The following is a 24,327-nucleotide window of genomic DNA, read 5'->3' as shown; positions in this document are numbered from 1 at the left end:
TCGTCAATGCAAAGTCGTGGGTATTAAGTCATTGTTTCCTCACATTTGGTATTCAAAGCGCTGTTTTCTTGAAAAATGGTGAATTCCCCGAGGAATCTATTTCCTCCAGTAACCAATTTATCGTTGTCTGCAACTGAAACACGTGCTACACGAAAATCAACCTTGTGACTTTTGGGAATAAGTGGAAATGCTTTTCATAGTTTTTCAGGAGTGCAAGTAACTTTGTTAAACTTTACTTCTGTTTTGACTTTTACGAAACAGTGTTTCACCTTTATTTTTAACCTGTATCCCGTTGTACGAAGACACATTTTTCTTTGACACGTTCGGCGACGAAATTTACTAATGGTGTTTTAAAACAAAGTTTTGTTTGCACTCGGCTGTGGTACTTTGGCGAAGATAAAGTGCACTTTGAGGTGTAAAGATAAGTTTGTCGCAGTGCAGACTGCCCGACAGGGTGATGGATTATTGCAGTGCCTCTGAGTATTTCATTAAACTTGATGTATGGACATATACGTTGAAAAGGAACGAATATTGGGAACTTTTGGTTCCAGTGCCTATATTAAATACATTCATGAAAAATGTATAATTTATTATTTTTGTTAACTTTATTTGCGTAAAACATAATTGTTATTTTTAAAATGAACTATGTGGATTTCTAGTTACCTATTTAAATGTATTGAGTTTCTGATTAATTATACATATGTATAACTTAAGGAGCTTTGTAGCCTGTGTATTGCACGAATGACAATTTATCCTAGAAAACAGACGCAGACGTGGACAAACATTCAGTTTTCAGTACCTGCTGCATCTAATTTACAGAGAGGAATAAAATACATCTCATTTTCAACGGTCTGCCAATGTTACTTACAGATTTACCTTATTTCAACGAAATGGAAATACAACAAAGGAAAATCAAATTTTCAAAATTTGCTGCATCCGAAAAGAAAACGTCTTTCTATTTTATTTTATTACGCTGCCAATATTTCGTGCACAAATATTTCCGTTTGTTGTTTCTCACACCTGCTCCTGAACTGTAAAATTATAAAACCACACACGACACAACTTTATTTGATGGAAAAAACATAAAAATTTACATATAGAACAGGCCGCGGATTTTCGCGGGAAATATTTATTTCTCCCCTGGCAACACTACGTGAGGCGAATGGGGAGTGATCGCGAGGCTGGCAACACTGACTATTACTCATTGTGGGCTCCCCCTTTAGTTTATAGGCTGAATACTGTGATTGTTTTGTGTCTTTGTGGAGAAAGAAAACAATGTTTATCTTTTCTCCAATAAAAAAGTTAAATAAAACAGATGTCTACAAAACAAACCTGCTTTGAAGTCACTCTACCTAAAACTATGCTTTTCATTCATTTTATTGACTGAAATATTTTCATGCATATTTACAATAATTTACTTTCACCCTCTTATCAAAACTTGCATCAAAACCATTAATTTTCCAAATTACCATAAATAACACAAGAAAAATCACCAGGTACCGAGTTTAACACCATTAGTGAAAGAAACACGAACATATTCTATCAGCGCGGCGGCCATTTTGCTTCTCCCCTTCAGAAGAGCTGTCAAAGTATACTCATTACTGCTGACAGATCGCTGTGCCTTGCTTACCTCGACACCTATGATGGATGGGTGGGCGCCAGGGTCTGCAGGAAATTACTGGAATTAATGATAGGAAACAATAATATTGTATATTGTTGTCATTACTGTTATCAAATAGTGCTGAATTTTTCACCCAATTTTTGTACCACCAATAAAACCAGAAAAATGAAAAATATTTTCCTTTTCATTTTTCTGGTTTTTTCGAAGTTTATTCAACGAGCACCTTATTTGCCTTACTCAAGGTACGTTCATTATAACAAAGTACCTTCTAACCATACCTCAACTTAACTTTTACTTGACGTTGGAATGCTTTTCTTCGCAGCAACAATCTTCAGCTACTGAAGAACATTCCAGTAAAACAGTGTTCTATATTTCACTCACAGTAGTTCCTTAACATAGTAAGTTTAGCGGTTCATGCTATATTCAAAATTGCGCCCAGTTGTCAGTAAAACGCACTAAAAGTGCAACCATATAATTGATTTAAACCTTACTCGGTGGAAAATTAAGGTAGCTGTGTACTGCAAAATAAACACTAAGATTTATATGCGTTCTTTTGCGTAAGAAACTTAGTTTAAAACAACTGTTGGCAGATGAGCTTATTTATTGTAAAACCTTACTCTTAACTGCATTTCTGCACTACTCTAACTTAAGTTTATTATTGACTACTGCAAAGATAAAATAATATTTTCTACAACCCACCATCTCGGGAAGAGCGTTTTTACTGTTCAATATTTGATTTCAAAAGTTGTTTTTATCCTCCAGACTAGAGAAATAAAATAAATTAAACTTAAAACGCTGCACCTTTGTTTAACAAATAACTCTATTTCTTAAATTAGGTACATCACAAAATTTCTAAACCTATATAAAACTTATCGATTCCATTTACCAAATTTTCCCTTAAATCGCGTAATACCGTCACCCGATGCAATGCATCACGCTAGCACGCGAGAGGGTAGGCAGGCGTCACGTATGTACCCCACAGCCAGTGGCGAGCAATGGCCCGTGCTATGGGAAACGTGGCCCGAATCCTGAACTAACGTGGAAACTGGCCAAAGGCAATTTTATTGTAGAAGTGGTGAAAAATATGGTATAAGGCAGCTTACCTTAGAAGGATTAATGGAGTTTCTTTGTAAGGGTAATGGTGTTTTTTCGTAGTTTGATTTTGGGTGCCTAGCTGGTTTAATTCACGGGAAGGGGTTTTTTTACCGACTTCCCAAAAAGGTGTATGTTCCCAATTTAGATGTCGGTAGGTTTTGTATGTTTGATCGCTTTTACCGGTTGTATTTTGCGTCATTATCTCTTACATTTTACATTGAACATTTTTGACGAAATATGAAAATCCTCAGGTTTACTTTTATTTCTGCTCTTAACGGAAGTGTAAGTTATAAATTTATTTATATTTGATGGTTCTCACCTGCTTTACTTTCATCCTTACCTCCACAGGTGCATTATACGGGCTCGTACTAACAATAAATATCGTAAAATTGTATTGCGAGTTGAGGCTGTTATTTTGCACCTGTGAAGGGTTTGTATAACCCTCGAAATGTTCAGACGATCGTTTGTGATTTGATAGTCTACGTGACTGATTTAATACATTAGTTTTAACTTTCCTTACTGTAAGAAAACTTGCAACTTGTTGTCAATTAAGACAATTTTCTTACAAAAAAATATGCAAATATGGTAATTTTGGTGACCACGTGATCTCTACGAAAGTACTGTATAATAACACTTCTCCGCAGTCGGGTGGAAAAGATTCACGTGAATACTCCTCTACAATTTCCTATAGTGTTTATGCAAAATCGTTTAAGCAGGTAATCCACTTGACGGGCGAGACGCACCTAGGTGGTCCAAACGCGCCTGTTCACAATTTATGATCCATTACTTATGCTGTATTGATTCTATTTAAACATACACTTGATTAATCGCTGTAGGACCGTACCTGCCTAGCCTGTGGTGAATGATACGTGAGCAGTAAGTGGCAGTCATTAGGCAAACCACCAGGTTCGCTATGACTGGCAATATGCCATCACACCATCATTACACGTAGCATGCGTATTACCTATGTCTTTGGACAAAATCATCAGCTTGAGACCGACTTAGGTAACACTGTAGCTAAGCTAAACCAATCTAGACTTTATACTGTTGAAATAGGGGTTGTTAAACCCGCAGATGTGTTTGTTTGATTAATAGTATACAATTGATAGAAGTAAAAAAAGTTAAGCTATGATATAAATGTGGTGTCCTGTGTGTGAGACTCACTTGATACAAGATGACGTCGAAGAGTTGTTTGTTGCTGGTTGCCATGGCGACGCTCACCGGCTCGGTGATAGGCACTGCCGAGGTGATGAGCCATGTCACTGCACATTTTGGAAAGGCGCTTGAGGAGTGCAGGGAAGAGGTAAGATTCATTATTTACCTACATATAATCGATTGGTTAAAAAGTACCTTTAATGTTTTGCTATGTAAGCTAAAACGAAACATACTTAGTTAAAGTTATTTGCCGAGGACTGACCAACATGGCACAAGTTGTCAATTAGTGTAAAAATTTACGGGTGACCTATTTGAAGATTATCATGGTATTTATGTGCATCTATGTAACATTGTAAATGCCTAAATTAAATAAATGATTTCACTTTGACATTGCAACTACTTATCCTCTTGCGCTTGCAGTCAGGGTTATCAGCGGAAGTGCTGGAGGAGTTCCAGCACTTCTGGCGCGAGGACTTCGAGGTGGTGCACCGGGAGCTGGGCTGCGCCATCATCTGCATGTCCAACAAGTTCTCGCTGCTGCAGGACGACTCCAGGATGCATCACGTCAACATGCATGACTACGTCAAGAGCTTCCCTAATGGTACGTTGATGCAGTTCATGAGATGAGATACTCTTGGGTACTCAGACAGGTGGAAATAGTGCCGCTTCTTCAAATATGTGATGTGTCAGACTAGGTTACGCTAACGATTTTACCCGCGTCTCGCGGAAACTACTCCGCACACCCGAATGTAGCTTACAACATTACTCGATACACATTCCATCTACATTGAAATATTTTTCCAATAGGTCCAGTATTTCTTGAGAGCTCTTTAAACCAAACAGACTTCAGCTTTATAATATTAGTACCTAGTGATAATTCTGATAGTAGAAACCAATTGGAATGTCAACAACTTAATTTCATAATAAATTATAGGCTCCATAGAATTGCGAAATTAGTACGAAACTCCTATCAAGGACTGGTTTGGTTGTAGCGAATAAGTAGCCTGTAGCAGTTGTAGACTCCTGCTCAGTTGCAAATTATTCTTTCTAGTTTCAAAATAGCTATTTCCTTTATTCCGTTGGTGTATTTATTGTTACCGCTCGTGATTTACGGCTGTTCACATAATTCCTTTGGTTGCACATGCAACTGAAACAAAGGTCACGCGAGCGTTGCAATCTGTCAGCCATATTGTTTTACCTGGATTTATTGCTGCGACTACTGCTCAAAGACCGTGTTCTGCAGTTACTTGCAAGTTATGGGCTAAAGTAGTTAAATTGGGAGTTTCTATATTCCTTGTCTTTGTTTTGACAGTACTGTTTTATTACGAACTTATATAACTATAACGTCTTTCCGTATCAAGAGCAGACGTTTAATTTTTAGAATCGTAAATAAATCAATAAGTAAACACATAATATTAAGAATCATTAATACATTTGTAGAATTGAATTGCATTCGCTATGCAGCGTACAAAATAAGTAGGTCTATCATTAGAAGCTACGAAAGGATTTAGCAATATCGTTGTGTAACACGATTGCAATAAATGTTTATTTATGTTTGTATGAATGTTGAATTCAGTAATATAATGTTAATGATACATTAGAAATGTTTCTTGGTAACTGAATGTGAATGAACTCATCCTCTACCTAAATATGTATAACGTTGACATGATATATTATATGATTCATCCATCCTGCAGCATAAGTCCTTGTTTTATCTACATATTAGTGGTCGGTGCAGCATGATTTTTTATAGTCCTTTATCTGACGTCATCTGCGTTTTTATTATATTCATTCTATCCATCGTCTCTCACACAGGTCATGTCCTTTCCGAAAAGCTGGTGGAGCTAATCCACAACTGTGAGAAGAAGTACGACACGATGACAGACGACTGTGACCGCGTGGTGAAGGTAGCTGCTTGCTTCAAGGTGGACGCCAAGGCGGCCGGCATCGCGCCCGAAGTCGCCATGATAGAGGCCGTCATGGAGAAGTACTGATGATGGAGAGGAACCTGATGATAATGGACTACTCACCGCTTACAGCTGTTAGGTTAAATGCAATGAAAAATGTAAAAAAAAAATGATTTGTTGTTATTATTATAATGTTTGTGATAAGTGATAGCTTGATGTTTTTTTAATCTTTAATTCCTCAAGCCCTTATTAAAATGTCACTATTCGTATCAATGAACTTGAACTTATAATTATTTCAGCGTTTTCAAATGTCTCTCTTAGCATTATTAGAACAATACGAAAAGACGATACATTAATTAAAATTAAAATGATTTACATCTCCCAAAATTTCTTTAATTAAAACTGAACATTTCATTCACAAATGACGAATTAGTTACGAACTGTTACATTGTTACGCAACTCGCACTGGCATTAGACAAATTATGTCTTGAAATCCTATTACTATCTTGAATGGAAATAATCAATTACACACACGAGTTTAAGCAATGCAGATTTGTCACCCATCTCGGTTTTTATCCATACATTCGAAGTAACCATTTGTGTACCATCTGTAGTTATAAAGGTCGTGGTGACCTAGTGGAAAAAAGTCGCGATGGCCAGCGGGTAAACAACCAAGCTCTCGAGCATGAGGGTGTAGGTTCGATTCCAGGTGAGGCAAGTACCAATCTGGCCAATGCTACCAATTTCTAAGTTTGTATGTACTTTCTAAGTATATATTGGACTCCAATGACTATGTTTAGGAGGGCACTTTATACTGTGGGTCTCGGCTGTCATTGAACAGCTTTGGCAGTCGTAACGGGTAGTCAGGAGCCAATAAGTCTGCCAACCAGTCTCACCTGGGGGTATTGGGTTGCCCGGGTAAGTGGGTTGAGGAGGTCAGATAGTCAGTTGTTTCTTAATAAATCACTTGTACATAGCTGCATTCGGTTAGATAGACCTGAAAGCCGACCCTAGCATATTTTAGAAAACGCTCGGCAGGTGATGTGATTCGTAGTTACTATACGACAAATACTTCTTTACTATTTCTCTGTGGTGTAGTTATAATGGTATATAATAAAAATGTTATTTTATGCAATACCTCCTTATATAAATCGTCTGTAAATAATTATGTACGTACGCCTGAAATGTTTGTTAGACAGACAATTATGTATGTATGAGTGTAATATTTGTTAGACAAAGGACCAACAAAATTAAAATTTAATTATTTAAAGCGATAAAGTTTAAATATATATTGAATTAAATTTACACGGCAGCAAGATGTTCTAACAGTGTACATCGTTTGAACACCAGCGGATTTTCCGCACATATATCCTTTCCTCGCAAATTGTCGTGTGAACACAATATACGAGTGTACTTTCGAATCAATATCATATGTAAAGCAACTCCAGCCCTGTTTCTTAATAGCTTTAATTGAATTAATACATAAAACCGAATAAGTTGAAACCAACAAGTGAACGGATAGTTGAACTCGTATCCTCTGCTAATATAATATTTACCCGAGATCCAAAGACTTCAAGAGCTTAGACGACGACCAATTCAATTCAAGGGACTCAACTAACTGACCTACGATTGACATGACAGCTGCTGACAGCCCAACAGTACCTGACCACAGTGTTTATCCCCAATCACATCCACACGTGATCATCATCAGAATTTCCATGAATGAAGCTACACTAATTAACTCACTCGTGTAATTAAGACGAGGGCTCATTGTCGCGTCGGCCTGACTTCTAATTAATGGCTAATTAGAGCTAGATATAAGCGAGGCCTGTCCATGTGGGGGCACAATGGAGTTCCATCGATCGACCATGATGTCGGTCAGGCTGGCGCTGGTGGTGGCTGCGTGGCTGTTCATCAGGGTGGACGCGTCGCAAGATGTTATTAAGAACCTCTCTATGAATTTCGCTAAGCCCTTAGAAGACTGTAAGAAAGAGGTGAGTTTGCCAATGGGATTTTGTAGAGAAGATTATATATTCCATTTCATTAAAATGAAGTATTCTTGAACTGAACAATGTACAAGAACGCTGAGCATTTCAACCAGAAAATTCTATGGTCTAGCAAAATTTTTTAAAAACCAAAATTTTAATGTGCTTATGGCTCGTTCTCTTGAATGATTTATGATCTTTCCTAATTTTGGCTGGCAATTATCCCGTATTTATTTGCTCATAAGACAACTTGTCTCCTCAAATTGTAGATGGATCTCCCCGACTCGGTGACGACAGACTTCTACAACTTCTGGAAGGAAGGCTACGAGTTCACGAACAGACAGACAGGCTGCGCCATCCTCTGCCTCTCCTCCAAGCTGGAGCTACTGGACCAGGAGCTCAAGCTGCATCACGGCAAGGCGCAGGAGTTCGCCAAGAAACATGGCGCTGGTTAGATACACATTTAAACCTATGACAATTTTAATGCTCCACAAGTGGTATTGAATATTGAGCAGGACAGTAGTAGGTTTTACAGACCCTTGTAAATGCTGTAGAATCTCCAAGTTCCTCTCCATCTATTTATTCTTTCAAGCTATCTATCTATAAATATGTATTTCAAAGTGCGATAGTTCAGCTTATTCCAAAGGGAGTGCTTTACAAAATTAAATGTGACTCAGCGAGTATTCCGAACGATTGAAGCGGAAAATTGATCGAGAAAGTGAAATGTCACGCAAATTTCTATTGGAAAATACCTCGACAAGATTTCAGATTTAGATGGAGATTTAAAAAGGCTTTAATAATGCTAGCATTTTTTTAAAGTCAGCGAACAGCTAGCAAGTTCACTAAAAACGGACACCGAAGACCTAACATTAATAATCCCCCTTTCAGACGATGCTATGGCTAAGCAGCTGGTAGACCTGATCCACGGCTGCGCGCAGTCCACTCCTGACGTGGCAGACGACCCCTGCATGAAGACCCTCAACGTGGCCAAGTGCTTCAAGGCCAAGATACACGAGCTCAACTGGGCGCCCAGCATGGAGCTCGTCGTCGGAGAAGTCTTGGCCGAAGTCTAACTTGGCTGTGATTTCTGTTACCTTACCTCGATTTATTTTTATGTCTATTATTCTATTTCTCTTACAAACCTATAAAAGCAGGAAACATAACTATACTTAACTGTTCCTTTGTGTTGTATTTTATTTGTCGCTTGCGAAAATTCTGTCTGCTTTCGACATTATGCCTACGCATACTTCGTTGTGGCCTTTTATATAATGCTGTATATAATCTTTGTAGTATCTGATTTCTCTTATATTATTTGTTAGTTGATGATCAAACAGCCTGGCATGTTCAACGGACCGCGGATAGAGTAAGTCGTGCAAGTGAATCTCCCGCCTCGCCAGCGCGTCAAGGGAAGGGTAGTCTTAAGCTGCAATACTTGATGTGATCTTATTAAAGCAAATCTACATCATCGTTTTGTTTTATTTTTCATTGGTCCAACATAAAGAAACCAATAAAATGAATTTCTGATTATTTTGGATTTATTATGTAGATTACAATGTTTATGTTTCCCTCCTTCCCTTTTTACTTCAACGAATATGCTAAATATTACTAGGTCTATGATGTATTCAGGCTTTATTTTAAATGACATATAATTTGCTATAATATAAGATATCCCAGTCTGCATATGGGTGCTTTGAAAAGTACATTAAGATTTTCACTCGGCTCGCTAGATTAAATAAAACAAAGATAATTTTCTGTCTGATTATAACTACGAGTAGATTATCCTTTAATCTGAACCAGTTTAAGTAAGCCACGAGTATCTTTACGCTACACAATCTAACGCGATTATCTCAATACATCGAAAACACGAATTCAATTAACGAAGTAATTAATCCAACACGTTGTTCAATCACTTCAATTTGTTCGCCGACGGTAACATTATAGTTGCTCTCATTTAAATAAGAAACAGTAGAACTTTGAGTACTTTCAATCATGAAGGAGATTTTGGTGATAACTGTGGTGTTACAACTGGTGCTGGGGAGGAATGAGGACTCTGTGCTGAGGGCCATGAGCACCAGCATTGGAGACATGGTGCTCGAGTGTCAGGAGGAGGTATTTCGTACGAATTTTATAAAGTTCTGTTGAAATGAGTTGAGATAACGAAATTGTGAAATTATGCGCTTTATGTAAAACCAATAAAAACTCATAGATATCTAATCGGTCGCCATATGAGGTTGAGTTCGGGTTAGAAATAATAACGAGCCGAATGTTGAGTAAATACTGCCCTTAACAATGATAGGCTTACATTTAAATATTAAAAGCACACATAAAAGTTATATGAGTATGGGTATATACCTACACGCGACACTAATACATTTTTGGTATAAAATGCCTTTTTATACCAAAAACATTCTTTAAATGGCTCCGAAAAAGTGACATGACGCTCCGCTAAGTACCAACTAACAATCTCTTGATGTTTCTTGAGACCCTGTGAGCTTCTTTATTGATACTCTCTTATTTCTACTAACGTCATCGACATCTCCAGATGGACTTCGGTAAAGAGGTGATACAAGATTTCCTGAAATTCTGGGATGACACCGCTGAACTCAACAGTCAAAACATCGGCTGTGTCCTCGTCTGCGTCTTGGAGAAGAATGAACTCATCTCTAAAGATGGAAAATCTATAGTGGCCGCAAACGTGAAGGAATTCTACAAAGCAGCGGGGGCGGGTAAATATTAGACTTCGTACAGTACTTAACCAAACATGGCAGCCACTAAATAGAAATTGTATCAGACGTATACTATATACTCTAATCATTAGAATTACACTTAATAAAACTTTCCTTTACGTTTAATGAACTTTTCAGACGATATAATGGCAGACAGGTTAATAGAACTGCTGCTTCTTTGCAAGCGAGCCACGAACGCAATCACCAGTAAGTGTGAGGCCGCGTTTGAGCTGGCGCAGTGCTTCCGGTACGGCATCGTGCAGCTCCGCTGGGCGCCGCAGAAGGACTACTGGAACCGCACGGAGCTGCCCCCAGGAGCCGAGCCCGAACAGGTGTCTGACGACCAAGTGGCCAGGGCGATAGAAGCCTCCAAACGACGCAGCAATGTCAAGCAGGAAACTTATAGTGGTCTACGACGGCTCTTTGATTACGTTTTCAAAAAGAGTTAATAAAAATGATTTATGTTTATTAATAAACTTTTGAATCATACTTGTTTTTTATGGTGAAAATTGGCAACACTCAAAGGCTTTAATTGTATCTCGTTTCCATGAAAACTGAAGACTAATGAAATTGGCAAACGTGTTAACTATGTAATGAGCGGTAATTAGCCGACACTTGTACCAAACGTCTCATCACCTGCTCGCGATGACCCGCTGTCAGTAATTAGCCACGGCTGTTAAAAACTGCTAATTCCTGGTATATAAGGAACAATGTAACATCACTCTGGTGGATACACTGTCAGAAATGGGATCGAGACACGTCTTTTTCGCGCTCGTGGTTTTGGCCGTAAGTGTGAGAAAGGCAGAACCTTCGAAAGACGCTATGCAGTATATAACTTCAGGATTTGTTAAGGTTTTGGAGGAGTGTAAACACGAGGTGAGTTTTCAGTATCATTTGGAGAAATAAACAGAATTATTTTGGCAGAAACTTTCGAGAGTTGAATCAAATTTGCAACGGGCCTATCAATTGTTGTAGCTGAACTTGAACGAGCAGATCTTGGCAGACTTGTTTCACTTCTGGAAGCTGGAGTACTCGCTGCTGGGCAGAGACACGGGCTGCGCCATCATCTGCATGAGCAAGAAGCTGGACCTACTGGACGCCAACGGCAGGATGCACCACGGCAACGCCGCCGAGTTCGCCAAGAAACATGGCGCTGGTTTGTTACATAATCATGAGATATTTTAACTTAAACTTCAGGTTACGTGCAATTTGATTACATAATTTATGATATCATTCATTTTGGTATTGCAATAAAATCCAATTGGAAGCCAGTCAGATCCTTGAGAGGGAAATTGAGGATCTCCAAGATCCAAGTGTGCAATTCAATATTAAGGAGCGCTGTTTCTCGAAGCTTATAAAAATCTTGTTAAAAATTTACAGGGGATGAAGTAGCGTCAAAGATAGTGACGATAATACACGAGTGCGAGAAGAAGCACGAACAAGACGGTGACGAGTGTCTCCGAGTCCTGGAGGTAGCCAAGTGCTTCCGCACCGGCATCCACGAACTGGACTGGCAACCCAAGGTCGAGGTCATTGTCAGCGAGGTGCTCACTGAGATATAGAAAAATACTGTGAATAATACACAAATGATAGAGATGGTGTTTTATTTCATAGAATGATTCCGGTTTCCAACTTCAGGTCATAATCATATTTTATTCAATTTCTTGACTAATTTTTGCCCGATTTTGCGTTTTATTAAATCGGCTGAAACATATTTATCAGAATTCACCATCACATCACACATATTTTGGAGTGATTTTGGAAGCACAATTTAATGTAATATGGATTTTTTGACTGACAATGACATGTACGTAGGTATGTTTTTGGTATAGTTCCTCTTAGATCAATAAATTACCTGCTAAGATGTCCAGAATCAGTTTGTTCGTACTGCCTGGACTGTAGCGTCGAAATATACGACTACATCGTAATGTTTGTCGTGCATTACGCCTTAGAAGGCGCTGAACGTTACCTCTCCTACATCGGCGGCTACGCGTAATGGAAATGAATGCGTAAGACCAGCCATATTGTGCGGATTGTGCCCAGCCGGGAAAAGCGAAATATGATTTTACTTTCTAGACTAAATTGTCTGTCTGTTCTGCTTGTTAGTGTGTGAGAAACGTTTGTTACATTAATTTTGATCGTTAAAAGCCTGGGGTTTCTTGGTTTTACAATTTTATGATGACAATCAGTCAGCTTCCAGATAGCTTAAACTGTCTAGTTTCTTAAGCTTGATTTGAACGTTTGATTGCATTGGTTATTAAAATGGGTCAGTACACCCGTTCCTCACCACTAGCTGTTCTTGGCACAGAGTAACAAATGTCCCGTTCTTTAACTAACTGGACACTTAACCTTTAAGTTAGCTTACACCACCCAGGCTTTCTAACCCTCAATCACTGCGTTACAATAAACCAATCCCCGTGAATCGTTTCACACGGGTTAACCCTGCGCCACGTGAGACTTTGTGCCGTTAATTGCGCCATAACTCTGGACTATCGCCGCCATTACGCGACAGCACAATCGCGCCGTGCGCCTGCGCACCGTGCCCTGCACCTACACTGCCCACTGCTAATACATGTGTACAGAAGGATTAGGGAAAGACTTATGATAAGCACGAATGTTACTTGCATCCTATGTGTTCTTTATATGGCTGCCCATGAATGAACCATAATCATCATAAACCTTTTTGGCAACCACAGCAAGTGTTGTCTTAAACACCGTAATTACACATTGAATCTAAGCTTCAATTGCTATTATGTCGAAACGAGTTTCAACTATAATGTTTGATGTTTCCGTCGAGTGCGCCTTCTGTCGACTATAAAGCTCTGTGGTCGCTAAGCATGCAGCGTTAATCGAACTCTGATGTAGTGATAACGGCGCCAACAGATTTACTTAGTGCCGCCATACTGTTGTCTCGACTGCCACAGAGATGCTCTCTCTATACCTGATACAGGTGGTTCAACCTCCTTGAGATGATCTCAAGTAGTCTTGAGGCGCGGTTCTGGCTCTAAGTTATCTATTATTTAATTACTACTATCAAGGAAGTAACAGGCCACGCATTATTATTTTATTACATTTTATATCAGCGGCCATAAAGTGTTTGTAACATTCCATAAGGTTTCAGGAAATTAATTTTCTTCGAACACCCATGACAACAATACCTAGGCCATATTTAGTAACACTTCAAAGTACACTATTATACACAGCGCCATAAAATTAAATCTATCAAAACCTGTCGTTGGACAGCATCACCCAAGCAAGGCTTACAGACAGATATACTGGTAATAAAATGGCTGGTGTAAGGGTCCACCAATCACGGCTGGAGACGCAACATTCCGTTAGTGGGTTCCGTATAAACCAGCCAACAAACAATACGTGCTTGGCGCAGTTAAATCTATTTGAACGCCTCGCACCTGAGCCCCGCTGTTATTTACTTTTATTGCTGAACCCTAACTGTGCTCGCTGTAAACATATAATCAGAAGTTGCACAACTGACAACATGTTTGCATCACTGCTGAATATAATTCTAAGCAAAACAATCTTATCGAGTTTGCAATCATTGCTTTTAATCATCAAAGACTTGTCGAAGAAAAATAGTAAAAAAGCTCCTTCTTCTTGTTAATTATAAATATTGTCATTAAGTTAAGAAACCTAATACTCTGATCAGATCACAGAAAGTTAAGTATTTTAGTCGGAACAACTTACGAGCATCCAACATGAGATTGTCATACATTTGTTCAAACTGAACCTTCTGCTCGTTCCCTACATACGAGGGGTGTGACTAGACTGCCATACTTTTTCCTTATTTATAATTTTATTTGTATTTGTCGGCGAAAATGTGCGTCGCGTGGTATCAATACAAATACAAGCGGAGCCGGGAGCAGGTGCGGGTTTATCGGCGATTCACAAGACGTTGGTTATTGAATCGTAAGTGTTATTCTTGTATAGCGGCCATTTACATAATCTGCCCCATAAACTTGCAGTGCGGTGCATTCAATCACGGTGAAGTATGAGCTTGGGAAAAATATCGTTGTATTGAAGTAAGTAATTGATTCGTATTGGAGATGGCATCCTCAGATACGTAAAATAGTATGCCATTTATACATATAACAGAGGGAGCTTTTAGATGGGTAAACTGAAACTTAATCATCAGCACAGAGTTAATTGTAATGTGTTGTATGTAACCATATTATTCATATGGTGTAAAGGTTATTCAATAATAAAACATAATTTAATTATGTAGCTTGTAACTAATGATTAACAACTAATGTAACAAGAAAACGATTTCTTAAAACCTTTAATTAATAAAACACAATACACAGTAACAGCTAACTGACGATTTGAGGGAGATGTAATTATTGTTAGTCACAAATACTATACATAAGTAAAACTTGCCATAAATACCCTTAGATTAGTATTGCAAAACACGATTATTTATGTTTAAGATTATAACTATCCCTACTTACACATGTCTTTCGCGTTGTTTTTTACCATTTAAAAACTACCTACACATCAGTACCGACAACAAATTAATCCTACTAAAAATATGACCAAAATCTCCCTCTCTCAATACTACCTACGTTATTAAATCTCAATCTATGTACCTAAAGCTTTTTGCCTATTCCTCCCTCTTTCCTTCTTTTTATTTCTATCTTTTCCTCTCCTTCAACTCTTTCCCTTCCTCCTCTTCCCATTCCTATCTCCATCTCCATCTAGGCGGCAGTCATGATCTCCTCCATGATAACCTCCATGCTGGGCGCCCACTTGAGCTCGTGGATCTTGGTGCGGAAGCACTTGGCTATCTCCAGGGCCCGGCTGCAGTGGTCCTCGATGGCTTGGTGCTGAGTCTCACAGCCGTGAATCAAACCCACCAGCTGTTTGGCTAAGGCTTCGTCTGGGGAGAATAGATTGATGGCTTATACAATTTATATTATAATGCTTTAGTTTCTTTGTAATATAGACTTAGGTACAGGTTTACAAAGATTGTAATTATTAATTTGCTAACTTTGCAGTAAATTTACTTGTTATCGCGGCTTGCATAATTAGTTTTAAGATACCAATTAAAGATACCTAAGCGTTATTTGCCAAATAACTGCAGTTAGGAAAATTACATGAAGGATTAGATAATCCATAATCTTAGCAAGTCAACCTACCAGCGCCATGGCTCTTGGCGAACTCTTCAGCCTTTCCATGATGCATCTTCTGATCGTCTCCGATGAGGTCAAGCTTGGCCGTCATGCACATGATCATGCAGCCCAGGTCTCTGTTCACCAGCTGATACTCCTCGCGCCAGAAGTTGTACATATCTTGCATTATGTGGTCGCCTACGCTCAGCTGTGGGAAAAACGACATTGGAATCATGTAGCTTCACCGTGTACCTTAGGAATTCTCATTTGGTTTCGAGGGACCAGAAGGCTGTTAAAGTCTGTTTACCTCAGTTTTACACGCATCCACGACCTTGGTGAACCCCCCTGTCATCTTTGTAAGCAGTTCCTTGGAGGACATCGCCGAGCCCATCATGAGTACGAGGCAGAAAACGCGGGCAAACAGCCATCTTGAGTCGGCCATCTTGAAAACTGTTGCGATCTATCTCTTTGCCTCATTTTATATCAATGACCAGGCTTAATTGTCACTTGTTTAATTAGTACCCTGTTAGTTAATTGCCGAAGGTGTGTCCCGTAGATGTGGTGTGTCATGGTGTTTTTGCTGTGAGTGGTCATTGCTGGGGACAGTAATTATAATTAATTTGCTTACTCGTGGCTGTTTGTAACCTCGTAAAGTAGCGGCGCCAAATGAAGTCAAGTTCATCAATGAAAACTGGTCAAGTTTGAATCAGCAAAAACGATTTCAGGCAGCTTGGTTTTTCACGTAGTCTAAATAATAACATGCGCAATAATATTGAAATGTCTCCCAACACATGGTGATTATGTATGCGCATCGGGTGCGCGAGCAATATAACGGATGTGCAACGTCCTTGTGTCGTCGACCTGTACAGTCAACATCAGGTCAGTGGTAACAGTTTTATAGGAAAAGCGTACTTATTACTATTGAGTTAAGGTGCACGACAGTTACCACTGATGTGCGGTCTACCGTACTTCTCGGAACTTTGTTCGTAAATAGCTGAGCAGCTTGCGACGCAATGAGAACTATATGAGCTTTTCTTATGTTGATTGAAACTAAGAGATACTATGAGCCCTTACTGGAAGTAAAAGACAAAAAAAATCTCCTATCTATTGTACTCTTCTAGAATATGAAATGTCAATAAAACTTACATTTTTATGATCAATAACAGTACCTTCACTTAATTACCTTTATTTTACCTTTAAGTTATCACTAGTTTGAAACTTTTACTAATTAGAGACTTGGGAACTCTAGCTGTACAAGCACGCATAATAAAGCTTTTCCCTATAATGTTTAGTACTCGTTGTCTAAAGACAATCAATCATTAGCAATTAATTATATTGCCTATCCAGTATACAGCTATTAATATCCACACCGGCTTAAAATATATGTTTACTTATAGTGTTCAAAAACTTCAGACAATGTTCCTTCGAACTTTAAATAGCCCTTTACTACGACATAACAGACTAAACAAACAAATCCTTTACTTAGCAGTATGTGTTCCGCTGTGTTCGTTAATAATGCTTATTAATTCTGATTGTGATGACGGATGGGCTAATTACGTAGAGGGCGACACGGCTATGTGTTCAGACGAACATTAGCTTGATAGCTGCTGGGCTCCTGAGTGTGTGGGTGCAATGATATACGGGATTTGGGAATTAAGTAAATTCCTAAATCCAATAAGTTCATTAAGAGTTAGAATGTTTGTCGTTGTGAAAAATATCCCACCCAAAACAAAAATGTGAAAGACTGCCAAGTTCGATAATATGGGAATGCTTTGTTACTTGGCAAGTTTTCATACACCTTGTTTTAAACCTACTAAACGCAATGAATCAAGTATTTAATTTTCTATTAAAACTTGCCAAGTAATCATCATTAAAAAGTAACTATTTTTAACTGAGGTATGTGTATGGAACTTGGTACTTATTCAGATCTCACTTCTTTTATAGGCGAAGCATTCCCATATTATCGAACTTGGCAGTCTTTCACATTTTTGTTTTGGGTGGGATTTCATTTATTTTTGTAAGGTTGTTTATTTTATTTTTTTCTTATGATGAAGTTAGTTAAAGAAATGTCTCATTTATACTATCTTTTAGATTTTTTAATATGCACTATGTTTCTTACAAAGAAATGAACTAGATTAACTATGACTAGATTTACCAACTGACTGACATGACATGTTATCATATATTATGTTCGTGGATCAAAGTTACACATTCGTTATTTTCGAAAGTGATTCACACTTGGCCGTTTTCAGATTTTTACTTTACTTTGACTAAATACAAACCTTTGTACCATTCGAAGATATATTATATAAATATAGATAAATTTAGTTCGTTTTAGTTCCTTAGGGGTATAAATTTACACCGGGTATAAAACACCTTCATTATTTTGAAACCGACTCACATTTGGCCATTTTCAGATTTTTCCCTTTACCTTGACATAAAGACCTACCTCCATGCCAAATTTCAAGTCAATACGACCATTGGAAGTGGTCTAGGTTTTTGATGAGTGAGTCAGTGAATCAGTGAATAAGTGAATAAGTGAATCAGTGTATAGTAAAAATAGCGATTTTCTGACGTCAATATCTCAAGACCTACAATAGGTATATTAATGAAATTTTGTATTTTAGATAAGTGAGGGGGTCTCAACAGATACTAGAAATTTGATATGCGTAAATAAAATAGATTTTGAGTTACAGGGGGGTCGAATTTGGCCCGAAATGGTTCGTGTAATATAACCCACGGCCGGTGTGTCGCCTTTTTTGCTCGAACTTGGCGGACACACTGCCGTGTGTCTAGATAAGTAAGTATTCATGGTCAGATAACCCATTTATCGAAGAACGCTATAGGCTACATTTTGCATGGCTTTGGGCAAGGTACGAGATTGAAACCATTGTTGAATGTAAATGTTGAACCTTTACGCCATCGTGATTAATCTCAAGAACTGCTCAGTATAAAAGTAAATGGTATGATGTATGGGCTAAAGGTACAGTTACACATGCTAGTTAGTAGCACGAAAGCATGCTACTTTTGAGCAATTGCTACTTAGTGGTACGTGTGTCTAAACATTGCTAATAATGAGCATGCTAGTTTCGAGTTTGCTCGAAAATTGACGGTCGTGCGATTATTGGGCATGCTACCAGCAGCGCGGGTGGAAGGGGGCGTGCTTATAGCGTGTGTGAACAGATTTGCTTATTGAGCATGCTCATTCGTACGCTTTCGTACGATTTTTGTAACCATTAATATCTTCTTCGCTCATTTCGACTAACAATCGAGTATTTGCTCCAAGTTTTTCTCTTCTACTCAGCCAATCACGGACCCAAATCTTCGTATTCCTTGTTTTTTTCTTTCTATCTGTCTGAGAGAAGTTTTTGGACGCATTGCAACGCTACCAAAAGAATTATTCTATTCAACTCCATACGAATGGCTGTTTGATTGTCCATGATTTTGATTGAACTGATAGTAAGCACGCTATAAAATGTCATATGTACCGGAGTGTTTGCTTTGAGCATACTCTTTCAGAAACATACCTAAAACTAGCATGCTTATATCTAGCAAATGTAGACAAGTGCAGAGCATGCTCGAAACAAGTATGCTAATGAGCATACTAAAAAGCATGCTACTAACTAGCATGTGTAACTGTACCTTAACAAACGTCAGCAGACTGCTTATTTTCCATTTTATTGCGAAAGAGTTTTTATTGGTCACCGTAATTTATTGTATCTGTCATAAAGAACGAAGTCGCTGTCAATCTTAGCCATTCACAGGAGTTTTTTTGTCTGCCGTTGAAGACCAAAAATGTCCACTCTGTATTTGTTCACATAAATAATACTTTGTACTATTCTTCGTCCCAAATAGAATATATATCATACTTACTACCTATAATAATACCTAATACATATAATATAATACCTATAATAATAAATATAATAAGCCCCGCAGGGCATCTGAGGCGGATGACGGGGAGTAGCGACCCCGCGGGGCTATATATCCGAGTGCTCCAGGGAGAGTATACTGTCCCCCATCTCCGGCTTGCCGGAGTGAAGCATGACGGGGGATAGGTCTCCCGCCTCTTGGCTTGCCTTCACCGGCCGGTCAGAGTGGAGTCGCTAGAGCAATGCTCGGAGGGTAGGTGCCTCGTGGTAAGTGGCGAGTGGGCCGGTGATGCTGGACCCACAGGGAGCGCGTGATCTGCGTTTAAAGTCCGCCGAGGTATCCTCACCCTTCTCAGCCGCTCATGTACCTGTTGCCCTCTTGTTGCTTTTCAGTGACTGATTCCCGGGGGCCCAGTAAGTGAGTTGGCGAGTCTCCACCTGCCATTTTTACGTGTATTTATTACATTGTTATCGGCAGGTGCCATAGTTCCCGTAGTTTCCCCATTCCTAGTCCATTAGCATCCCATTACAATAGCCCAAGTAGTTTTCATCCATAGTTAGCAATAGTTTAGCACAGAACCGGGGGTTGTCCTTGGGTACATTTCTATAGTGTATACAGGGATAATCGTCGGTTTTGTGTCACCATTTCATTAAAGTTGTCTCAAAAGGGCTTCAGCGTGTTGGCTTCGGCCCCACGTTCGCCTCCCAAAAATCCGGGACTCTATAGTCCCGAGGTCTGGTAGAGACATACAAGAATATAATAATACCTATATTAATACCTATATCATACTTATGCGTTCCTCTCACTCTTATCTTTACCTTTATATGACTGGAAAATTGTCGCGCCGTATAACAATGTGAACACACGTCATTTACGTGCACTAATCTGGAGAAATATAACTCTTCATTAGACACCTTCTGCTGTGTGTATATTATTAGCAAATCATAAGTTTATGTAGAGCAGGGCTTAAGTTTCAGTAAGCTTATTAAAGCTAGACATTGTGAGTTATTGTTGTTTTGCTCACGAGGTTCTAGAGACAACTGTAGAAATGTAAACGGGGATGTCAATTAATATTACCTTAATTGCCGGTAATTATAATAAAGTTTTTGTTAGGTACTTAACTATGTATTACCCAACCATAGCAATGTCTTTCATTGAATAATTGGTGTCAAGGAGACATTGTAAGAAACTTTTCTTCATTAACTGAATTCGCTAAAAGAAGGAGCTTCTTATTTCAAAAGCTTTTCTAGTATTTATCCACGATTTTTCGAAAACGGCTGGACCAATTTCCAAAATTCTTTCTTAATGTGAAAGAGTATCCTTGTCGTGTCATTGCACAATTTGTTAAAGTAGCATTATAATAATGACTACCATTCTGACGTTTATCTAATTATTAATTATATTACTAAATAACAGTTACCCCCCACATTCTGCCACATATCACCCGGGCCGCAGACAGGCGACAGTAAAACCTCCCGCGCGATTGATTCCGCACATAGATTTATGCTCTGCGCTGGTTTTTGGCACAATGGCCGCGGTTACCCGGCTCCTATAAATTGTGCTTAGCTGACGTATCTCGTAATTCCTGTCTACGAATATCTGGCAGATTTATTTATCGAAATTTTCTTTTATTTTACGTTCGAAAAATTATAGTGTTTGCCTTATTCGAGATTTTTGTCCGCAACATTCAGCACAATTAAATAATTGTACTCGTTTAATAAAACGTTACTTATATGTACTTTTGCCATGCATTGTAATGCTCTAATGAATTACTTTTCATTGTTTCAGGTATGTTTTGAATAAAATGACAACTGCTCATCACGTCAGAATTAAGTGTGCTCGGGTAAGTGGGCTATCTATGTAGTTTATTTTGCTGAAATCAAAAAAGGCGTTGGAAAAGAACCATTGTCAGGGGTGCAGTTGAATAAACTGCTGTTTCAAGCCTAACAGAATTGTAAGCAAATAGTGGCGGTTAGTTAACCTACTTTAAAATAATGGTACGTCCCTATCATCGTTAAAAGCTTGACCGTGAGTAGTAAGTATCATTGTTTACTTCTTACGTCCAGTGTCTCTGTTTATACACGCTAAATCTAATCACCTACAATGAGCTCAATCACAGCAAATCCCCTTAAATCTCCATCAACATTTATTGTCGATAAATCCGCGGAATTAGCGACATAGCGCTGCACCTGCTGATGTCCCGGGGTTAATCCCGCGGGATCCCGGCGATCCCGGCCGAATGCCGGGATTGCGACAGCTGCGCGTTACGGCTACTCGCTGACTGATCGCCGGCGATTTGTCTGAATGACCCTTAAGAACGTGCGCTCTAGAGTTAGGAATGGTAGAGACGTGACGGACAAGCCAGACGAAGTAAAGTTAGGTAATTATCTATGCATATTATTCGTATGAAGACGATATTAAGGAACAATATTCTACCTCGCTTCCATTTTATTTATAGGTAAAAGATATAGGTAACCCTATTTAACCTTATTTAACTTGTATTGCTTTTTTCTTGCAGGACTTCCTAACTACATTCGATATGATTCAGGATCAGGGCTCCTCCTCCGAGAGGTAATTGACACGTTATTCTTTTATTTATGTTAGGCCAAAGGTTAAATGAGTTCATTTGATTGCTTACCAATTGAATAGACCTACATTTTTAATACTAAAATGCAACGTTATCTCTAAGCGGGTATGAGCTTTATGTTTAATGTTAAACAGAGCAAACCAAATTATCCTCGACAAAACAAAATGGTAAAGAGAAAAAGAAAATCTTGATAAAAAAATATGAAATGTTGCAGTACCCGCTCAAAGGCAAGAAAGATAATACCCAAAACACACAGAACGTTTCCCCTTTCTATACGTTCCCCTGTCTGCTTCAATAAATAGTGCCTTTAACTTAGTAAACGTCTTGCGCTTATCGGTAATAGCCGGCCCGGACACCGGACACCGCCGGTCACCCGGATTACTGGCCGGACCGGACGTCTTGTACGTTGCAGATTAGGGGCACGAGATTACACTTGTAAGACTGTAGAATGATAAAGGAATACACTGATTTTAAAAGATTTGAATTCAGGAGTGGGGGAAACTATTGCTTACTGTTACCATTTTTAAGATTTTTTACTGGTTAAACGTTGAACCTCGCCTAGTTTTTTATCGTTTAATGAATGACCTTTTAAGGTATGAAAAGGTGGAGTCAACCTTAAGATAACTCTAAAAGCCTATCAAATGCTTAATGAGTACAGCTTTATATAAATTGAATGCCATTACCGTAGCTTTTAGTCCAACGTCGGTATAAAGAGGTATCAATCAAAGCCGAAATACAAAGACCATAGCCATTAGGCTAGGTTTAATGAGAAGCTTCCTCAGGATTCGCCATATTGCCTATTTGCTGTTAGTACCTATCATTTCATCTTTACTCAATAGTATAATGATGTCGATGCTTCAACTCTGACGATTGACCGACCAGTCATAAACTGAGCAAATGTGCGTGTGATTACAACACATGCACATTTTGATTTCATCCATCTTAGAACAAGAGTTATTATTATACATTATGTATAAAAGTCTGTTGAGAAGCATAAATTCAGACAGGCAGCTCTTCGTTGCAAATCCCTGTGTACGATGTCCCTGTCATTCTCCAGACCTGAGAATATACCATTGTATCAGACTCTGAAACTCTTAGACGATTAAGATATAATATACAAGATCAACAACTCATACCAACAACTAATACGCAGAAGGAACCTACATGATGCAAACCATAGCAAAGTAAGAAATTAGGAAGTAAGTGAGACATACTCGAAAAGAGTAACCTATTCCTATGCTGCTATATCATATCATACAGTCCAGCTTCACAGCCAGCGAGCCAGTACATCATCACCCCACTGGCCGGCGACAAAAACCGCGACTATCCGCGCAATAAATCGCACGACTCGCCGCGTGTCGGCGCGGTGCGGCGCGACAATTTATCGCGCGCCCATTATCGGTAAATGTCGCGTGTGTGCTGATGATTTTGCGCTCATTTACGCGAGATTAAAAGTGTTATGGACGTTTTATTAATAGTGGTAGATCGTATCTTGTGTTAACAGATTATGGACAAAACTGATGTTATATTTATGTTATATTTATAATTAGTTCTTTATGACATTGCTTAGCTTTGCTTGTTTGTAACTTACTAAACCTAACGTCAATCTTACGTGCAACATTGTCATACTTGAGAAAATTGCGGCGACAGAAAGACTAAAGTAAAGTTAATTCACATTTCAGTATCTTGGGGTAAATCTTACGCATTGAATAGCCCTCATCCCATAAACAAACATTTCTGAAAAGCTAAATTCGTGCTTATTTATGTAATTACATACCTGCTCACTTGATTGCATACATAGTAAGCTCACGATTTTTAATGTCGCCCAACCTTAATGCAAGCAACCTTTTAAAAACCTTTTAATTACTCATTGCAGATAACATCTGAAATTAACTGAAATGCTAATAGGAATGTTAAAAGGCAGACATGAATGTTTTCTGCTTTAGTTCAAGTCTTGTGCAATTTAATTTGTAAACTTATGGAACTACGCTATTAGGTTTCCAGACAGAAGTGGTTTTAGCTGTGTAAATTAAATGCATACTTAATTATCATTATGAATAAAATAGTGCCTACATGACTTTTATGGCATAATAAATGCCTATATACCCTATCAGTTTCTCATGTACTTCCTTATGTACTCCCCTACATACTCGCTTATATTCTCTCACAATGTACTTCTCTATGTACTACCTTAAAGTACTCCCTTATATACGAGGTTATAAAGAAATACATAGGAGATAATCACCATCATAATA

At 38.6% G+C, this 24,327-nt stretch overlaps 6 protein-coding genes across 7 annotated transcripts in view; 5 read left to right on the top strand and 1 right to left on the bottom strand.

Annotated features, from left to right (window-relative positions):
- LOC110377914 (protein prickle) overlaps positions 1–24,327 on the top strand; it is a 272,653-nt gene that overhangs the window by 69,881 nt on the left and 178,445 nt on the right. The gene's annotated exons all lie outside the window — the stretch shown is intronic.
- On the top strand, positions 3,865–5,988 carry LOC126055545 (general odorant-binding protein 2). The gene is made up of 3 exons (XM_064038259.1): positions 3,865–4,019; positions 4,292–4,472; positions 5,687–5,988. Exons 1-3 carry the CDS (start codon positions 3,891–3,893, stop codon positions 5,863–5,865), a joined length of 489 nt encoding a protein of 162 aa, XP_063894329.1. The 5' UTR covers positions 3,865–3,890; the 3' UTR covers positions 5,866–5,988.
- On the top strand, positions 7,603–9,228 carry LOC110377920 (pheromone-binding protein). Its single transcript, XM_021336976.3, has 3 exons — positions 7,603–7,772; positions 8,033–8,213; positions 8,652–9,228. Exons 1-3 carry the CDS (start codon positions 7,626–7,628, stop codon positions 8,834–8,836), a joined length of 513 nt encoding a protein of 170 aa, XP_021192651.3. The 5' UTR covers positions 7,603–7,625; the 3' UTR covers positions 8,837–9,228.
- Positions 9,723–10,953, top strand: LOC110377918 (general odorant-binding protein 1). Its single transcript, XM_021336974.3, has 3 exons — positions 9,723–9,872; positions 10,306–10,489; positions 10,628–10,953. The coding sequence occupies exons 1-3, from the start codon at positions 9,753–9,755 to the stop codon at positions 10,936–10,938; spliced, it is 615 nt and encodes a 204-aa protein (XP_021192649.3). The 5' UTR covers positions 9,723–9,752; the 3' UTR covers positions 10,939–10,953.
- Positions 11,201–12,052, top strand: LOC110377922 (general odorant-binding protein 1). The gene is made up of 3 exons (XM_021336977.3): positions 11,201–11,365; positions 11,465–11,645; positions 11,870–12,052. The coding sequence occupies exons 1-3, from the start codon at positions 11,234–11,236 to the stop codon at positions 12,049–12,051; spliced, it is 495 nt and encodes a 164-aa protein (XP_021192652.3). The 5' UTR covers positions 11,201–11,233; the 3' UTR covers position 12,052.
- LOC110377919 (general odorant-binding protein 1) lies at positions 14,757–16,085 on the bottom strand. The gene is made up of 3 exons (XM_021336975.3): positions 15,920–16,085; positions 15,640–15,820; positions 14,757–15,380 (listed from the first exon to the last, which is right to left on the bottom strand). Exons 1-3 carry the CDS (start codon positions 16,052–16,054, stop codon positions 15,199–15,201), a joined length of 498 nt encoding a protein of 165 aa, XP_021192650.3. The 5' UTR covers positions 16,055–16,085; the 3' UTR covers positions 14,757–15,198.

Source organism: Helicoverpa armigera, chromosome 15, assembly GCF_030705265.1.
Source record: "Helicoverpa armigera isolate CAAS_96S chromosome 15, ASM3070526v1, whole genome shotgun sequence".
In the NCBI taxonomy this organism is placed as follows: domain Eukaryota; kingdom Metazoa; phylum Arthropoda; class Insecta; order Lepidoptera; family Noctuidae; genus Helicoverpa; species Helicoverpa armigera.
Note: the sequence above shows the minus strand (reverse complement) of the source record. Positions and strands in the feature narration are given on the sequence as shown.